At 34.7% G+C, this 20,295-nt stretch overlaps 1 protein-coding gene across 1 annotated transcript; it reads left to right on the top strand.

The window, feature by feature from the left end:
* The first annotated feature begins 371 nt into the window (after positions 1–371).
* LOC148613215 (organic cation transporter protein-like) lies at positions 372–18,525 on the top strand. The gene is made up of 9 exons (XM_088586272.1): positions 372–514; positions 3,400–3,559; positions 4,783–4,886; positions 5,721–5,875; positions 8,612–8,780; positions 9,343–9,564; positions 11,622–11,848; positions 15,430–15,611; positions 18,199–18,525. Exons 1-9 carry the CDS (start codon positions 372–374, stop codon positions 18,352–18,354), a joined length of 1,518 nt encoding a protein of 505 aa, XP_088442398.1. The 3' UTR covers positions 18,355–18,525.
* Positions 18,526–20,295: the final 1,770 nt, after the last annotated feature.

Below are 20,295 nucleotides of genomic sequence, written 5' to 3' on the forward strand. Positions count from 1 at the left end.
ATTAGATGTACTTTGTCATAAAATGGCGGAACAGGTGTGAAGTATAGGTAATTAAACATGTTGTATATCGTTACCATTCTTACCAAGTCCCGACTGTTACATCAAAATTGTCATGTCAACAGAAAAATAACATAATTTTTTAACTATAATGTGAACAAAACTCGTTCTTGGTTGATTTTTTCCGACTTTAATATGCATACTCAATGAGTACAATGCGTTCACTAGTCACCAAATTTAATATATGAAACGTGTGCAATTAAGAAATCCGATAACCATAACATTAGCTTCTTTACTATTTGAGTGTAAGTTCTTGTAAGAATCGGGCAAAATCAAACATTACAACTCAATTATTCATTTTTAATATACTCAAGATGGATTTTGATGCCGTAGTAAAAAAGCTTGGAGGATTCGGAAAATTTCAGAAACGACTTTTAGTAATATTAATGGTTCCGCCCTTTTTAGATGCAATAACTACAAGCATTGTTGTATTTATAACCGGACACCAAGCTTTCAGGTAAGACTTTGTGACACAAAAAATCATCCCAGGAAGATTTGACACATGACATAACATTGGACACCAACCATGCAAATAAGATTTGGCATTTGAGAGATCGTCGGACACTGATCCTCAAGGTAAGACTTTTAAACATTATTGAATATAGTCGGAGAGCAATCATACAGGTTTGTCATCAATTTAATATGTCTACTCAGACAACAGTCTTATAAATTGTTGTTCAATCGTCGGACAAAAATCCTATTACTCGGATTTCAATGAACGAGAGTTCCTCCATCAAAAATCGTGCAGATAGGTCGGACAAATAATTTATTCAAAATCGTGAAGGTTAGAGATTAAATAAGATTGATAATTGTTAAAAAGATCAATGCAATATGTTGTTGTTCAGTTTTAGAGAGATCCCATATGTATGTTTTTTATAATTCCTTCTTATGTATGTGTGGGTTGATTTAATGGTTTACAATACGAAACATGGAGGTACATTAATACAGATATCCCCGTAGGATGAGGGCTTCTTTGTCATTCAATGGGGACCAATTGGTGGCCATGAGGTGACATTTTTATCCCGGTGGTGTTGTCGTCTCATTGAAGTATTAACAATATCAAATCTCTCTATAAGTATTGGAAGAGTAATCAAAGGAACAACGGTTATAGCGGTAATCAAAAGAATGCAATCCAGGAACAAAGATCCGACATGGAAAACAGACATACACAACAAAGAACATAAAGTAATTAAAATCAAACATACAAAGTAACAACTGCAAATGAGCAACTCGGACTCCACTAAAAACTGGGAGCATGGACCAGCTGCACCGGTAGGGTAAGCGTCCTCTGCTTTTCTAGAAACACCCGCCGAGTTGCTCATAAAAAGTCAAGTCTAGGGTAGACAAACCAGGAAAGGAAAACTATGACCTGTTGAATAAATCAGTTTTCATGGTGCAGATGAATATACCATAACGATCCACGAGTTCATGATGACGACCATAAAACCTGTAGTGATGACTTCAATCTTGTAGCATTATAACCCTGTTCTGGGATGCTATTTGTTAGAGTTCTAGCGCGATACAAAAAGTCTGCGTAGTTTCGGCAAGCTCTAGTATAACGTATGAGTTGTGATATGAACACTCCATACGCAGGTGCTGAAGGGATGTTGCCACCGATGAAAGGAAAGTTGACAATTTTGAATGAAAAGTCATCACGTTTGTCGTAAAGTGTGGTCAATAGTTTTCCATTACCATCGATTTCTAAGTGTAGGTCAAGATGTAAGGCTGACTTCACAGTGTCTGTAGTATCCTTTATCTCAAGTTCGTTGGGGTAGATGCGATGTACCAAATCCCCGAAATTAGGATTGTTTAAAGAAAATGCATCATCTACATAGCGAAATCTGAGATTAAAGGATCTAGCCAAACGATATTTTTTCTTTCGGATCAGATCAGCAAAAACATGGATTCAATTCTCTTGGAATGTGTTAGACGTAATTAAATTAGATAATTCATTTTGATGGATAAAGATCGAGAACCGTTGATCGTAAAATATATGTTAGAGATTTATGCACTGGATTGATCGTATATTTATGATTTTGACACAAGAGTAAAGACCGGCAAAAATCAATCAGGAAGATACGAATTTGAAGTATTAACCAAAGTTCTATTCAATTAATGGAAAGGATCCAGAGGTAATGTAACAATGTCCTGAGATCATTGGATACCTTTTCTTGAAATACTACTCTCAATCGTGTTCATCGGGAAAGAGCACATAGGATATTGGTTTTTAGAAACATGTAAGTAATGTAAATTCCTGCAGTATATTAAACATATTCAAGTAGAATTTTTCGAAAGGAAAGCTTATTTTTTCTAAAATATTAACCTGAAATTGCATCAGAATACTTTTCGTCCAAATGCTTATAGTTAATCATTTTGATGTTTATAAAGCAATAGCTTGACAATACCTTTCTGCAATAAGACTTATTAAGACGATTTATGACATGTAGGAAGCCAGTAGTATTACTCACACAATAAACACGGAGACGAAAACACATTTAGTATTTAGGATTTTATGCATATTATGCACTTGCTTCATGTAATAAACGCATTTTCTTGCCTTAAAGTGCATAATGTTACTTTTTCTTATATTAAAAATTTTCGCTGCAAATAAAGATGATTTTAGCACAATTGAAATAAAAATAAAGACATTAAAAATATTAAAAGTAAAGAAAAAAACCCAAAAATCAATTTAGTGATTCCATTTTTATGCCTTAGGTTTTATGTATTATAAAGCATTGCAGTTTGTGTGTTGTATATCTTTTGTCAATTTGTTTTCCCTGTCAGTTTGAATTTATTACATTCAATTATATAATATTGTTCTACTCTATAACAACATTATACACATGTACATATATAAGTGAGGACTTCAAATGGTCTACCAATCATGTCAATAAGATTCCCAGAATATGTCATTATTGTATGTTTACTATAATTTTTTTTTCACGTGAATGAATGGAAGTTTTATTTTAGTTATCTGTTTCCAATTTTACGTAGGGTCCTCAGCGCGAAAATAACATGATTTTATGTCAAATTTATACTGGCAAGTTTTTGCTAAAACGCATAAGGTTATTTTTAGCAAACAGCTTTATACAAGAAATGACGAAACTGATTAACAAGGGAATAGAAATTCTAGCGGAAATCAAAAGAATGTAATTCAGGGACAAAGACAAGGCAGAGAAAATATGTAGAAACATAAAAGACAACCTTGATTGTATAGACAATTCTAAGCAATACATTTTAATGAAATAGTGTGATAATTAAAAGCATTCTTGTTCCTTCGTGATTTCCTCAATCAGTGAAAGTATTTTGTTCACTTGCTATTTTTAGCAATCTGTATTGCAGATGTCAGAACCCAGATAGATCCGATGATTTCTATGGTGACACAAATTTCAGTAGCACAACAAATGTCAGCGAGTGTTTTGTCACAACAAATGGGACCATACGAGCCTGTACTAAATGGGTCTATGATACAAGTGAACTTTCTTCAAGTCTCTTATCAACGGTAACGAATTAAAGAGTGACCACGTTTTAGTTGTTTCAGACCATTTGAAATGAAACAAAAAAGGCATAAGAATTTCATTCGACCCCGCGATGATATGAGAATTGATTTCAAAATATATTTCAAAAAATATGAATAAGCTGTTTCAACGAAAACCGATAACATCTGATAGAAAAAAAAATTGTTAACACCACATAATATAACATTACGATACTAGGTCGTAGCAAACTAAATGCAAATTGTTCTTCTGTTCTATATGCATTGGATTATCGTATATTTATTTATGAAAGAGTGAGGACTGGCAAAAATCAATCAGTAAGACAATCAGTAAGATTTCTATACAATATATTGGAAGGACCCAGAGGTAATTTAACTAATTCCTATATGACAGAGATTTACAGAGAGGAAATAAGTTTTTGGTATTTGTTGGTATGGAAAAAAATATTTATTTCATTTAAAAATATCAGTCGAAATTTTGAAAAATTAAAAGATATAAAATTTATAATTGGACACTTTAAATATTTGATAAAGGTATTTCTGTGGGGGAGGGTTTTTTTTTATGTTGAATTGGAAATTATCAGTGGGGAATAGGAATGGGGGATGGAATATTGTATGGGAAGATTATACCATTTAAGATCTGTAGCAGGAATACTGTACTATGTATCCTTATGAATATATGATTTAAAACATGCTAATGTAATTGAAGTACGTGTATACATAATTTCCATTAATTTCACTTCTATGCATTAAGACCTGCTTTTTTTAAAATATCCTTTACCACTTCACGTCTATTTTACAATTCTTTTCTATAAAATCTTGAGACATATAAAAAAAAACATCAAAACAGAATGACCATTCAAATATATGAAAATCAAGACATGGACAAAATATGGAAAGTAAAAACCTAGACAATCCACTTACACATTGCAAACAAAATAATTAAATATATCTTCAAATGAAACTGAACTGAATACAAACAAGAAAGAGACACCTCAGGGAAAAACGAACCTAAAGCATTTACACTTAAACATCCTGTTTTTTTAGTTTAGATACTATGGAAAGATAAGTATGTCCTGTGTCCGCCATATGCTTACATTTTATACATTTCTTTTCTTTATTGATTGTCTGTTATCGGAATTCCTCTTTAACAGTTCATGAAATTGTTTCTACACAGTTTTAATATCTGTTAGTATATCAAACCTACCGTATGTTATTTTTTGTTATAGTTTGATATGGTATGCGACAACAAGTTCGTTAGAAGTCACATGTTGCTGTGCCATTATCTTGGAGTCTTCTTTGGAAGTCTGACCTACGGCCTACTTTGTGACACGTATGTTTATTTTTTTCTCTTTAGTGTTGGATTTTCGATAAGATAGGCCAGGTATTAAAGGTCGACTAGCTTATGTTGCCACTAGTAGCATTGGTCAGTCAAAAGGAGTCATACATGTATATTGAAATCTTTCAAATCTTTGAATATCAAAAATTTGATCATGCTACATGTATCATTATGACGCATTTTTTATTATTTTATGAAATGATCGATATATTATCGACAAATTCTGGGTTTCCTTACAGCACGAAAGTATGTTTATACCAATGTATGTGAATTGGTTTTATTTAATAACGTCAGTCATGATTTTCCATCAATTAAAGGGGAAATCAAGAAAACCAAAATTCAAAAGGTAATCAAAAGAAAACAATCCAATTACAATATCTACACATCGAAAGTATACACAGCAAGTAACATAAATTAACATTAATTAAATAACCAAAGTAACACGTACAAAGAATCAAATGTAGATGAGCATTCGGCCTCAATTAAACAACGTCATCTGTTGTTCATAAAATGTCACGTCGTTGGATAACGAAAGGAAAACTATGACAAGGTGAACAAATCAGTTCTCGCGGTGCAGATGGAAACACAAAAACGATCAAGTTCATGATGACAATCATGAAGCTTTCGTTGTGGCGGCAACATAACTCTGTACTTAAAGTCCAACAGTAAGAAGTCTGGCACAGCACAACAAAATGTCCGCTTAGTTTTGGCAAGCTTTGGCACAACGAATGAGTTGATAATGGATTTTGGTACAACAGATAACTTTTTAATTTTTTTTATGAATTACATTTTTGCGTTAACAAAAATGTCTAAATGTTCTTGTTTCAGAGTTGGAAGACGTCCAGTTTTAAGCATGTCATTGTTCCTGATGTTTCTTTGCAATCTTATAAGGTCGTGGTCATACAATGTTGTACTGAGTGGCCTGTTGATGCTGGGGAATGGTTGGTTTGGTGTGACACTATATACTTCCAATTATATTCTTGGTAAGTGTAGCCTGTATTATACCGATTTGACGTCATATGTTCATGTTCTGGAGATCATAACAATAGGTATACACATACAGTACCTGGACAATTTTTGCAACTATAGCTGCGATCGTTCATCTATACAAATTCAAAACAGTTTCACCCTTCATTGGAAACACATTTTTGACGCTCATTATCATTTATTTTTTTTAAATAAAGTGAAAAGTTTTAAACCTCTCGATCATGATTATAAAGTAACTAAAATCATACATACAAAGTAACAAAAGTAAATGAGCAACTCGGACTCCACTAAAAACTGGGAGCATGGACCAGCTGCACCGTTAGGGTAAGCGTCCTCTGCTTTTTCTAGAAACACCCACCGAGTTGCTCATAAAAAGTCAAGTCCAGGGTAGACAAACGATGAAAGGTAAACTATGACCCATTGAATAAGTCAGTTTTCATGATGCTGATGGGTACATCATAACGATCCACGAGTTCATGATGACGACCATAAAACTTCTGTAGTGATGACTTCAATCTTGTAGCAACATAACCCTGTTCCAGAAGCCTATTTGTTAGAGTTCTAGCGCGATGCAAAAAGTCTGCGTAGCTTCGGCAAGCTCAGGCATAACGTATGAGTTGTGATATGAACACTCCATACGCAGGAGCCGAAGGGATTTTGCCACAGATGAAAGGAAAGTTGACAATTTTGAATGAAAATATGCTAAATTATTGAACATGTAATATTAAAACATGACCGAACAAGTATCGAGCACGTTAGCAAAAAAAATCATCAATAATATTGAGCACATTTACTAAAGCAAGATTAAGTATGAGCACATTTGCTAGAAATGACGCAGTGATGACCACATTAGCTATAAACAGGAAGAAGCATGGAATACGTTGTCTATACTCATGATGAAGTACTGAACTAGTTAGCTACAACAAAGATAAAATATTGAACACATTAACCTGAGACAAGGCAAAGTACCTAAAGCTGAGTTAACTTTTGAACATGTAAGCGTAAACGGGAATAAAGTATTGAAAAAGTTAACTATTTTTTAGTAAATTACTACAGTTGCAATCACTCCTAACCTCTCGCGACACACTTTGTCGGGATCTGTCAGAGGGGGCCTTGCTATGTTTTTTTTTATATTATTATTTTTGACAAGACTTTTATTTATGGCATGCGGTGCCAAAAAAAATATTGCCTGTCGTACCAGGCGCTACGCCCCAGACTTAGTGACTGAAATTTATTTATCGCAGTCACCAGTATGATACATATTGCAAATATTGACAATTTAAAACATTTTATACAAAGATAGACCTTTATGAAACTTAAAAGTGTTCACACTGCTACATTTTGCAAGAATATGGCACTTTTATAGCATGATAGTTGTATTGAAAAATTTAACATTTTAGTAAATAATTTTACACCATTTCGGAAATCAGAAATGCTTGCACTCATACATTTTGGAGGAACATGACATTTCTAAAGAATTGTGAAAGAAATAAATGTGTCACAGTCACCCACATGATAGTTATATGGGTAAATTAAGCATTTTATATGTTACCCATTTAATGCTATAAGTGTCAATTTTAACATTTTATAGAATGATTTGAGATCCCAACGTTATCTTAAAATACTTTTATTAAAAAATCAAATTTGAACTTTTTATCATTTTATGAAAGTTTTCGGTTACCGTTTTTAAACTTGCAACAGAATCACAGACCTGTAATTATATACAATGTACTTAGTTAATTATATACAAATAAAATTTAATTACTGAACTACGACAGAATATAAACAATGAAACTTTCTTTAGTGATTTCTTTGTCTTTGTTGTGTATGGCTGTTTTCCATGTCTGGTCTTCGTCCCTTAATTACATTCTTTTGATTTCCGCCACAATCTGTTTTCCCTTAATTACTTTTTTGAATGATGAGCGATTGGGTCGTGAGAGCCGAACGTTGGAAATTGAACCGCGATCGAGTGATTATGGGGTAATGATCACGATGAGCTCTATATAATTTGAAATTCAATGTAAATTTTGAAATTAAGATTTTTGCTAACTTTCATTATATAGTACGTTACACGGCTTCCAATGTTAATCGTGGACGTTCAGTTCTATATTACGTCACGCAGAATAGAAAGATTAAGTGACAGGAACAGTTTTTTTACTGTAATTCGTGTCCGCTTTTTATTTAGACGTTATTCTACCTTTTTCCAATTCAAAGAAAAGCAACTGATGTTCCAATTGGAACTTCGTGTGATGTATAAATATATTTATTAAGGCATTGTTCAAATTAAGCTGATTTTCTTTTATTGCGATACATGATATATAGGTCACAATCGTTTATTTATATATCTGTATTAAATAATCATAAACTAGTCCCTGCATCATTGTGTTTAAAGTATTGGTCTGTGTAAAAGTCAAGCATGAAGTGACTCATCGTATATATAGATTATAAATTAACTGCTCAAAGACATTTATTACGTCCTGATAACAATTTCTGTTATCATTTAATTGGATCTGCTGTATGTCGTGAAATAAGTTTTGACCTGTTATAGTGTAAACATTCTGTTGGAAATGTTCCCGTACGTTTCTACAGTAGAACGTAAACAAACTTTAAGTGTTAATATAAAGTGACCAACTTTCATCAGTTAGAAACACCCGTCGAGTTGCTCATAAAAACAGCATACAATTAAGGCTTTTATAGCGAATATAGCGCTTGTAATTTTTCCCAAATTGCAGCAACGGAGCTTATAGAGCCATCAAAGAGATTGATTGTGAACTTTGGACTCTATTTGTCTTTCTGCATTGGTGAACTGGTTCTTTTGTTGTTAGCATATATCTTTAGAGACTGGAGAGAGCTTGGGATGGTATCTTCAGTACCAGTTGGGCTAGGACATTTGGTTCTTTTGTAAGTCAAATTTTACTAACATATAGAGATGATACTCTTCATCTTATACACTTGCAGTAGACATGTACACAAGATTCAACAGTTGTGTTCTAAGTCGAATACAGATTTTTTTATACTTGCATATTTCATACTGTGAAACAATTCAGATATGACATGAAACAATCTAAACAAGAGAAAAATTGAGCGGAAATTGCTCTCATAAAAAGTTTATTAAAAGAAATTATTTTTAATTACATTATCACATATGACCTTTTTGTACTTTAAACAACTGATTTAAAATTATTGAGAAGATTATCAGTTTTTTTAACCAAATACAAAGATGGTGATACGTGTATGAAAATAGTGTAAAAAATATCCAAATAAAATTTTTGAAATTTTATTTAACTGTGTTTTTTCTAAAATACACATTGTATTATCTGTGATTGTTATAACTAAAATGATGGCTTTAACTAGAGACTGAACATAATAAAAACATTTTCAACAAAAAAATTTACGTTCAAGTAATTTATATCTACAGAGCAATATGTTTGATTCCCATCTATATAATTACGTGCTCTCCTAGCTTCATTGTAGAATCCCCAAGATGGCTGATGGCTAAAAATAAAACCAAAGAGGCGATGGCGGTGTTTCAAAAAATTGCGAAGAAAAATGATATTGTCTCTAGCGAAGATAAAATTGATATAAAGGTCGTCAAATCAGAGGATGCAGCATTTTGTACAGCAATGAAACAGATATTTCGATCAAAAATATTACTCGTTCGTGGTGTCATCCTCTGTTTCAATTGGTGAGTATGCGTGAATAATCTAATTCACACATGTTTTCTGTGTAAGAATCAGGCAAGGAGTGGCTTATCATTTTCCTTAACTTTGTCTTTTATGCCTCAAATATATTCAATAAATCTAGAAACCAACTGAAAAGTAATTCAAATTTATCATGAAGCATCTATGACATAAATATGCTTAAATGAGAAAAAAAGTGGAAGGAAATTCCCCCCACCATTTGTCTATAGTGCACATCAACAAAATTTGACCAATCAATATCATAAAACGGCAAATTTTACAAAGACTTTACTGGTTATTTCTTGAGGATATCAGGTATAAATAATGGGGTAATGCATTTAAATCTCTTTTCGTCGTTTCTTTCAAGTGTCACAATGTATACACATTTTGCCTGATATTTAAACAGAAAAGTACTTAATAGTTTGTGTATTTTAAATTATTCAGTACCATTTATGTACTGCACCTGTTGCAAGTGTACACGAAGACAAACTATTGGAAAAATAACACATTTAGATTAACGTAACATTCAATATTTATAAACAAAAGCAAGTTTTCATTAAAAAATTTTTAAAAAATCAGGGTTGAGTTAAATTATCTGTACTAAAGCTATCCATTTTGAGAGTGTCGTTTCCATGGAGTACGAAAATCATAAGCGGTAACCCATTTAGCATGTTTAGGTATCTGCATCAGTACCAAGCTGTTGTTTTGTGTCATTTTTATGCCTTTTCATTTATTAAGAGTCATACTGTTGTTTTGCTTCTATTATTATATATTTTTTTTCCACAACAAAACGGTTCTTATTATAGGGTGTAATCAATCCGTTACTTCGGTATCTTCCTTTCATGCAAAATGAGAAAATTCAAACTTTGAGTACATGTCACTGTTTCTTTTTGTATTATAAATTTCTACTTTCTTGACTGTATTGTCTTTATACGGTATTGATTGCTAACGTACAATCAGCTGAAGTTGTATGTTAGACAGTCTGTAAAATGTTCATTCAAATAACAACTTTGGGTTCACATGAATGTTTCAAATATCTGTGTGATTACATTGTTACTTCACATGTAACCATCTAAAAGAAAAATAATCGACTCTATCGCTGTAAGCATTACGTTAACTCCTTGGGCGGCTCTTATGTTGATTTATATATCTTGGGTTCAGTTGAATCTACAATCTGAATTTCTTTAATAAATGTAATACTTAGTATATACTAAATAAGGAAAGAAACGCACTAATTCCATCAAATTGTAGTATTTACCACATTTCTTTTTTATTTTTTGTTGTTTTTGTCCTTCTTAATCCTAAAGTGATGTTCAGCATCTGCTTGATATTAAAAGGCAGACATTGATATAATAATGATGTGGTATACGGTGAATTCAGTAAAGTATATCGAAAAATAACTCTGAATTTAGTCACTTCCAAAATAGGTAGTACTGAAGACACAACTCTTAGAAACATTGGAACGTTTGTATTCATCATTTTACATCAATCTGATGTAAGCATCAAAGTGCTTGACTTGGACTGATTTCATTCTGTTACAGATGAAAGCTTGCGGCTTTGATGAAATTGAGTATGACACATACATATCCCTGATTTAAACAGTTATGTCCATCACTGTAGGTCTACCTCCTTATGAAATACATTTTTGTTTTTTTTTCAGGTTTATTGAAATCTGTTGTATATTTTTAAAACACAACTTAACACTTGGTTAAAATAAAACTAGTTTTACCCAACCTTGCAAGCTCTTGTCCACGGTCAGTAGATGTTGGTCATTAATGTGTCTTTGTATCGTTATTTAAATGTTTAGTTTTCTTTTCATACTGTGGATTTTGTTACTTTTGTTGTCGGGGTCATTCAGAGCTTACTGATAGGGGTGTTTAAACTTTACCAGTTTTGCCGTATCCTTCTCGTTTTCTGATAAAAATCTTTTAATTTTTAGAAATCAAAATTTAAAATGTAGAAAATCTTAGTTTGTTGATGCATGGAGTCCATGAACATGTTAATTTTTCAGTACTATTCCTTTAGTTCTGGAGGATATTAACGTATTGGATTTGTTTTACAGGTTTGCCGTTAACATGACGTATTATGGAATATCATTTAAAGTTGGAAATTTGGGAGGAAATATTTATTTAAATTTCCTAATATCAACCATTGCTGAAATTATTGCCATGTTTATATGTCTCTTCTTCAATAACTGGACCGGCCGAAAGAAGACCTTTACTGTGTCAATATGGATTTGCGGATTATCATGTCTGTGCACCATCTTTACATCACTTTATGCGAGCAGAGGTACAGTGTAATTTGATTAGAATCATTCACTCAACGACATAAAGAAATGAATGATATGTGTATACTTATTTCGCTGTAATTAATTGTCTATGTTTAAGGCATCACACTTTATGTTAAAACCATACAATTCCTGTGTAAAAACATATTCATGGCAGTTCTTTACAATAACAACAAAACAACATTTACCCTTCCGGTGCACATGGTCCATGCTCCCAGTTTTTAGTGGAGTCCGAGTTGCTCATTTGCGATTGTTACTTTGTATGTATGATTTTAGTTACTATATGTTCTTTGTTATGCATGTTTGTTTTCCATGTTGGGTCTTTGTCCCTTGCCTGGATTACGTTCTTTTGATTACCGCTATAACTTTGGTTTAAAATTAATGGTTTTAACAAGAGGAATGAAAGAAAAACTGACTCGGACGTCGCTCAGTATAAAAAGGTGCGAACCTGACAGCAGACCGGACACTCTGTTGCCTTGTAAGTATGTGGTGTCCCCAGATGGGAATCTTAGCACAGTTCCATCTGGTATGGAAAGTGCCCCGACCAATTCAACTAAAAGTACCCAATCACTTGTTGATGACGATCCACATTGTACCATATCAAAATGTGGTATTAAAATTGCAAAACATGCAAAATTCTTATAACCGACACTTACTTCTCCAGTTCACTTACAAACAAAACCTTCCATACAAGAAGTCACGATGACTTAAGTTGCAAATCAACAAACTTAATATATTGATTAGCATGCAACTTAGGTGGTTTAGTATATGTCGGAGAAACGCAAGAACGATTAAACAAAAGAATGTGCAGTCATCGTTCGGGAATTAACACCACCAAATTCCCGACAGTTTATCAACACTTTAATCAACAAGATCATTCAAACCTCTCCATGAAGGTTCGTATTTTAGAAAAAAAATTACCATCCTACGAACAGTCCCGTTATAAGTAAAAACTATCGTAGGGAAAGAGAGGAGTACTGGATATGCAGACTAGGTACTGCAATACCTTACGGATGCAATAACAACATCAAAAGTATAGGAAACTTTTCAAACCAATATAAGAATAGCGTAAATGTGATGAATTTATTTGACAAAAATCCAAGACGGGAAAGGAGTCATGGCCATCGCCACTATACGTCACCTAAGTTACATGATGTCTCCATAGATGGTCTCCTTCCTTTCATACAAAAACCTCTTGGACTTCATCACATTAAAACCAAAGTTTATTCTATACCTCTCACTCTACTACACTCCCTTTACAAAACGAGTCTTGACACTCCTGTTTCTGACCGCACCTCATCATTATAAAGACTGTGTGCCATCATTTTGGATATTGGTTTCCACAGACTCTTTAAACCAGTTTGTGTGAAAAGTCAAGACGAAGAAAAACGATCATTCTTTCCATTATCGTTTGTCAACAAATGTATAAATGCAATTAATTTGGCTAACATCCTCCATCACAAAAACGTTACCAACAAATTCCCCCATATTTCAAAGACAAATCCATACCAATTATTCCATATTCCTATACTTCACCCATTGCATCCAAAATTTTCAATTATTAAAGGCTATTGCAGAACCTCGAGATTTGGGACTTCAAGGCTAAACCACCTAACTGTTCTTGCAAAATCTCTCCATTCAAATATGGTCCTTCTGGTCACGTCGTTACGGGAGATTTAAGCATAACCGAAAACGAATCTCTACGTAATATCCTTTCTAAAGGTCCCAAGTACCGTGAACCACGCTCCATAAAATGGAATCATAACTTCAAAGTTCTTATGGATGCCGTCGAGGACTATGCAAGAAAATGGATAAACCCAAAACGAGAAGACATTGATTAGAATGTTAGAGTGGTTAAATACCGTGAGGTCTTTAATTTTGAAACGAATGAAAGTTTTAAGTAGGTCAATGAGTGCCAAGTCTACATCAGTTTTTAAAGACCCCGATTGTCTACAGCCAAAAACAACATTGTTATGTCTGCAAAACGTTTTACATCCAATGTTTATTATCAGAAGTAGACGTAGAAAATAATAGCAGTGATAAGACCTATACTGCTACCACACTCTCCAAAGAAGAGATTGTAGAAAACCATAAATCTGTGCTCTCCTCTTTTGGTCTCTCTACCAAGGACGATGATTGTGATTTACCATTTATGTACTGGATTCCTAAGCTCCACACGAATCTATATAAACAACGTTTCATAGCTGGATGTGCAAAATGTACCACCAAACCTCTTTCAAAACTTTTCACTTCTATACTCACAACTGTCAAAGAGGGTCTGCAGTCCTACCACAACACTTGTCACTCCCGTAGTGGTATTAATTCGATGTGGATCCTGAAAAATTCGAAAGATCTTTTGGAAACAATTAATTCAAGACTATTATTTTAATATAATATCATTAAAACCTAAGATTTTACAACACTGTATACTTCTATTCCCCATACTCAGCTGAAACCCCGACTTAAAAACATTATACATCGTTGTTTTTTCCAAAAAAGATGGTACACCTAGATACAAATATATAGTTCTTGGTAGAGATTCCTCATACTTTGTAAGAAATAATTCCAAATCATCTTCCAAATATACAGAGGAAGATGTTTACAAAATGCTGGAATTTTTAATTGACAACATATTTGTCCAGTGTGGTGGACGTGTTTTTCAACAAACTGTCGGCATTCCTATGGGAACAAATTGTGCTCCTTTACTTGCTGACCTATTCCTTTATTCTTATGAGGCTGACTTTATAGCTGATCTGATCAGAAAGAAAGAATATCGTTTGGCTAGATCCTTCAATATCACTTTCCGCTATATAGATGACGCATTATCTTTAAACAATCCTAATTTCGGGGATTTGATACATGGCATCTACCCAAAAAACATGAGATAAACGATACTAAAGACATTGTGAAGTCAGCCTCATATCTTAACCTACACTTAGAAATCGATGGTAAGGGAAAACTATTGACCAAACTTTACGACAAACGTGATGACTTTTCATTCAGAATTGTCAACTTTCCTTTCATTTGTGGCAACATCCCTCCGGCACCTGCGTATGGAGTGTTCATATCACAACTCATACGTTATGCCAGAGCTTGCCGAAACTACGCAGACTTTTTGTATCGCGCTCGAACTCTAACAAATAGGCTTCTGGAATAGGGTTATGTTGCAACAAGATTGAAGTCATTACTACAGAAGTTTTATGGTCGTCATCATGAACTCGTGGATCGTTATGGTGTATCCATCAGCACCATGAAAACTGATTTATTCAACGGGTCATAGTTTTCCTTTCCTCGTTTGTCTACCCCGGACTTGACTTTTAATGAGCAACTCGGCGGGTGTTTCTAGACGACGCTTACCCTACCGGTGCACCTGGTCCATGCTCCCAGTTTTTAGTGGAGTCTGAGTTGCTCATTTACTTTTGTTACTTTGTATGTATGATTTTGATTACTTTATGTTCTTTGTTGTGTGTGTCTGTTTTCCATGTTTGGTCTTTGACCCTGGATTACATTCTTTTGATTACCGCTATAACCTTAGTTCCCTTGATTACTCTTACAAATAAGAAATGACATCTTCGATTGTTAGATTATCACTGGATCACCATTGGTTTAGCTATGGTTGGAAAACTTTTCATCTCCGTTGGATTTTTTAACGCTTATCTGATGTCTGCAGAGAACTTCCCTACGGTGTTACGGACTACAGCAATGGGGATATGTAGTGCAGCTGGTCGGATAGGGTCCATGGTGTCTGCATATATAGGGGATTTGGTAAGTAGTACATGGTCAGTTGTTTAAGACAGCCAGACTGCTCTGTTCCAGTGCTCCATATACCATTGCGTAATATCCTCTTATTATACTAAACCATCAAAAGCTCAATAGAAAAGTTGTTGGGTTACCAATTCAATTTATAAAATTTAAGTTAATATATTGCATTAATAAATCAATCATAGCTGTGGTCATTGCAATATGTGCCTTCATGATTTTAATTCCGGATGTCAAAAGAATAGGCCCGCAGTAGCGCTAAGCCTGTCGTAAAACACGACTAAGTAGTGCCCAGAACCTTGGTTGGGCGCTCGCGCGCTCTACCCACACAGTAACTGGGTTGTGTGCCCCAGGTGGTGGAAAGGGGTTCCCCTGGCATGTTACATGCAGGGGTCGTCATGCCATAATACAGAAAACCTACCTCCCTATTTCCAGTGGCAGCCAAAATTTGACGAACACATTATCCTTGTGTCCCATCCCATTTTTAATTTTATCATCATTTCATGTTCATTTTATCATCCGTTACATGTGCATCGCCTGAATATAGCTGAGATATTGCTGCTCGGGTGTTAAACCCCAACAAACAGATCAATCAATGCTTTATTCGCTATTCCAATAAACATTGCTCTGTTGCCTTGTATCCCATTGCCTCATACCGCATCGGATGGTCGGTTTTCCCATTCATATACTGTGTGTTGTGCATCTCGGACGGATGGGGTTTAGTGTGTGTTGTGCCTTCGAGATAGGTGGATTTGATTGCGTGTTATGCCTCCTGACTGGACGGATGGGGCTGATTGTGACTTGTGCCGCATGTGCAGTTGTTGTTGATTGTGTGATGAACCTGCTAGACAGGCGGAATTAATCGTGTGTTGTGCCTACATGACTTGATGGTTTGATTGTGTGTTGTGTCTCCTGGACGTACGTGTTTGGTTGATTGTGAATTGTGCCTCCTGCACGAGTGTTGTTTATTTTGTGTTATGCCTAATAGACGTGTGAATTTGAGTGTTTGTTGTGCCTCCTGAATGTGTTTGTTTGATCGAGCGGTTGATCGTATGTTATGCCTCCATTACATGTGTGTTTGATTGTGTTATGCCTCCTGCACGAAGCGGTTGATCGTATGTTGTGCCTCCATTACATGTGTGTTTGATTGTGTTATGCCTCCTGCACGAAGCGGTTGATCGTATGTTATGCCTTCATTACATGTGTGTTTGATTGTGTTATGCCTCCTGCACGAAGCGGTTGATCGTATGTTATGCCTCCATTACATGTGTGTTTGATTGTGTTAGGCCTCCTGCACGAAGCGGTTGATCGTATGTTATGCCTCCATTACATGTGTGTTTGATTGTGTTATGCCTCCTGCACGAAGCGGATGATCGTATGTTATGCCTTCATTACATGTGTGTTTGATTGTGTTATGCCTCCTGCACGAAGCGGATGATCGTATGTTATGCCTTAATTACATGTGTGCTTAATTGTGTTGGGCCTTCTGTACGGTAGCGGTGGATGGTGTAATGTGTCTGATGGGCGGGTGCAGTTGATTTGTATGTTTTGCCTCCTGCACGTGAGATGTTGATTGTCTGTTGTGCCTCTTGGACGTGTGGGGTATATTTTGTGTTGTACCCCCTGCATGGACATTGTGTTTTTGTTTATTGTGTAAACCTTGGAACAAAAGATAATATATAGATTTATTTAGTTTTGATATTAATAAGGATATTATTTTGTGGTACATTCATGGTACATTCATGTACTGGATCTTTGGTGCTGATGTTAAGAAACAAAAGATTGGTTAGTTATACCTTTAAGTTACCAAAATACATATTTTGTACGTCGTCCGTTGTAATTAAGTGTCCGGTTCGCATGACTGTTGGTTCTTTAGAAGGTTTGTTTGTTTTGTTTGTTGGGGTTTAACGTCCGAGCAGCAATATTTCAGCTATATTCAGACAATGAACACGAAATGGATGATAAAATGAACATGAAATGATAAAAAAAGGATAGGTCACAAGGATAATAGGGTCGACAAATTTTGATTGCCACTAGAAAAAGGGGGGATGGGTAAGGTCGGGCAATTTAGCCTCCTGTGGCTGAGCGCAAAAGTTCCTACTCCTATCGAATACCACAGCAGGGTTCTTTAACGTGGGAGGAACGTGGCATCTTTCCCAACACGGTGCACCACTATGGTTTGCGGTCAGATTTTCCGTATTATAGCCTGACAACCCCAGCATGTAACATGCCAGGGGTACCCCATTCCACCGCCTGGGGCACACATCCCAGTTGCTCTGTGGGCAGAGCGCCTAGCCCCCGGCTAGGTTTCTGAGCACTATTTAGTCGCCTTTTACGGCAAGCTTAGCGCTGCTGCAGGCCTATTATTTTGACACCCGGACCTGCACGGGGCTTCTTTAGAAGGAAACAACAAATATAAATATGTACAACAACTGAAAGTACAGCTTTGTCAGAACTAAGAAATGTTGGGATACTTATTAAATCATTATACCTTTTAAGTGTAACTCGTGTGGTAGCACTGTCATACTACATGTAACACCCAAACGATTATGCAAGTCTCCTGATTTACATGTTTAAAACCTTTATTTTTTAGGGTGTGTTAATTGATACACAATTTGGTGTTGCCCTGCCATTAATAATATTTGGTGCTGTTGCTGTTTCCTCGGGTTTTATTTCTTTCTTCTTGCCCGAAACTAAGGATGTAAGTCTGCCACAGTTGGTAGAAGATGCCGTTAAACTTAATAGGTAAGCCATTTCCAATAACATTCTCGGCATGTAGGGGTACCATTCATTCGCCTAAATGGCCTGGAATACGTTACATTATGCATTGCCTTTGCTCATTAGAAAGCTAAGATGTTACATACATTGTAAGTGTGTTTTGAAAATACAAAAGCTTGTTTTATAGGAGAGTATTTGAAAAAAATCAGGTTAAATGGGATAAAATATGAAATTCCGAAAAGTCCTCTTTTTACGAAAAAAACTCATTATTGTCATATTGAAACGGAAAATTACTCACCTGAAATGAGCTAGTATGTTGAATACATCGATAGTTTAAACACTAGTACCCAATATGTCTTTTTCACATCGATTATAGGCTAAAAATAAGCATTTGGGTTAAAGTTGAGGTTTTCCTAGCTGGACTTGGAAAAGTTCAAATGTTTTTAACGTGGGCTCTTTAGAAATCTACTACACACTATAACTGTATTTGACTATACAAAAGTTTGTTTGAAGTACAGCATTTGAACAAAAAATGCAAAATACCGGTGAAATGGAAGAAAATATGAAATTCCGAAAGTTAACCCTTTTTATAAACAAGCTCATTATTGTCACATTGGAACTGAAAAATGCGCGGCTGAAATGAGCAGATATTTTTGATACATCGATAATTAAAAAAATCATAACCAACATGTCTATTGTTTACTTTTTCAAGCTGAAAATTAACATTTCGTTTCATGTTGAGGTATTTTTTTTCATGGGCAGAGGCGCCAATATTCACGAGTGATATAGAAGAAAATATGAAATTCTAAAAATTCCCTTTTTTCATGAGTTCATAGTAACTGTAACCCCGAAACAGATATCTAAGTTCCTGAATTGATCAGATATGTTGATTGCATCATTATCTTAATCGTGAATTCATAAAATATCATATTTACTGTGTCAGATTTGATTGCTTTGATTGAGAATTCTGTTAGATACTGAGACAATTTTCTAGGGGTAGGGGCAATATTTTTAACATTTTTTCTAAAATTTCATTCTTTAAAATTAGTTTTTCGAGGTTTATTTCGTAAGAAATTAAATCATCTATTCACTGATTACAATTTTGAAAAAAAGTCAATTTAAGCGATTTTTCGGTAGGTAGGGAAACACAGTGTTCATTTTACTCCAAAATCCAATGTGTTACTGAAACTTTCTTGTAATATTGTAAACTTGAGACTTTGGGCTACATGATGATACCTACATGTACATGTCTATAGTTCCTTTACACATGCTGGGCTAGAAAGACTTAGACGCTCGAACTCTTGAGTCAGAAAAATCTTTTTTTGCCCAGTGGGGTAAAAATATTGGCCTGTACTGAAAAAGAAGCCGAGAATATTCTTTGGCGTCAATTTCATGCGGCAATGGGAGCTATAAAATTTTAAGGTACATGAAAATCACAATGATAATGATGAGTGTGGGGGGAGGGGTGCACGATGAAAATCCCAGCCCATGGACTATTGTTTACTTTATACATTGTATTAGAGATTTCCTCAATTATTTGCTGCTATTATCAACATAAAATTCAAGTTTTGTGAAAGGCGGTTTAATAAACATGTTGTGGTTCTTTTTGACGTTTTCAGTGTGAATTATCTGATTACACAGGGAACATTCGGTAAATCACTGCTATTTATATAATAATTTATGAATAATTAACTACTTGAATTTAGAAAGCAGAAGTTCAATGGATCGGAGAAAGGAGACAATGAAGGACCTGACACGAATCTGCAACATTTGCTGGCAACAAAATCTAGAAACATAATGCCTTAATATTGGACACTTCCAATTTGTTTGATGGCTTGAAAACGGTCGATTTCATTTATATCAAAAGAATTAGTGATGAGCAGTTCTTATATGGTTGTTGATTTTGTTCTTTGTTTTCGCAATTATTTGTTTTTTTAGGATTGCATTTCAAATGTAAATGATGACAATGAAA

This window comes from Perna viridis, chromosome 6 (genome assembly GCF_037379345.1).
Source record: "Perna viridis isolate PV_CMFRI_1.1 ecotype Kerala chromosome 6, ASM3737934v1, whole genome shotgun sequence".
Taxonomy (NCBI): domain Eukaryota; kingdom Metazoa; phylum Mollusca; class Bivalvia; order Mytilida; family Mytilidae; genus Perna; species Perna viridis.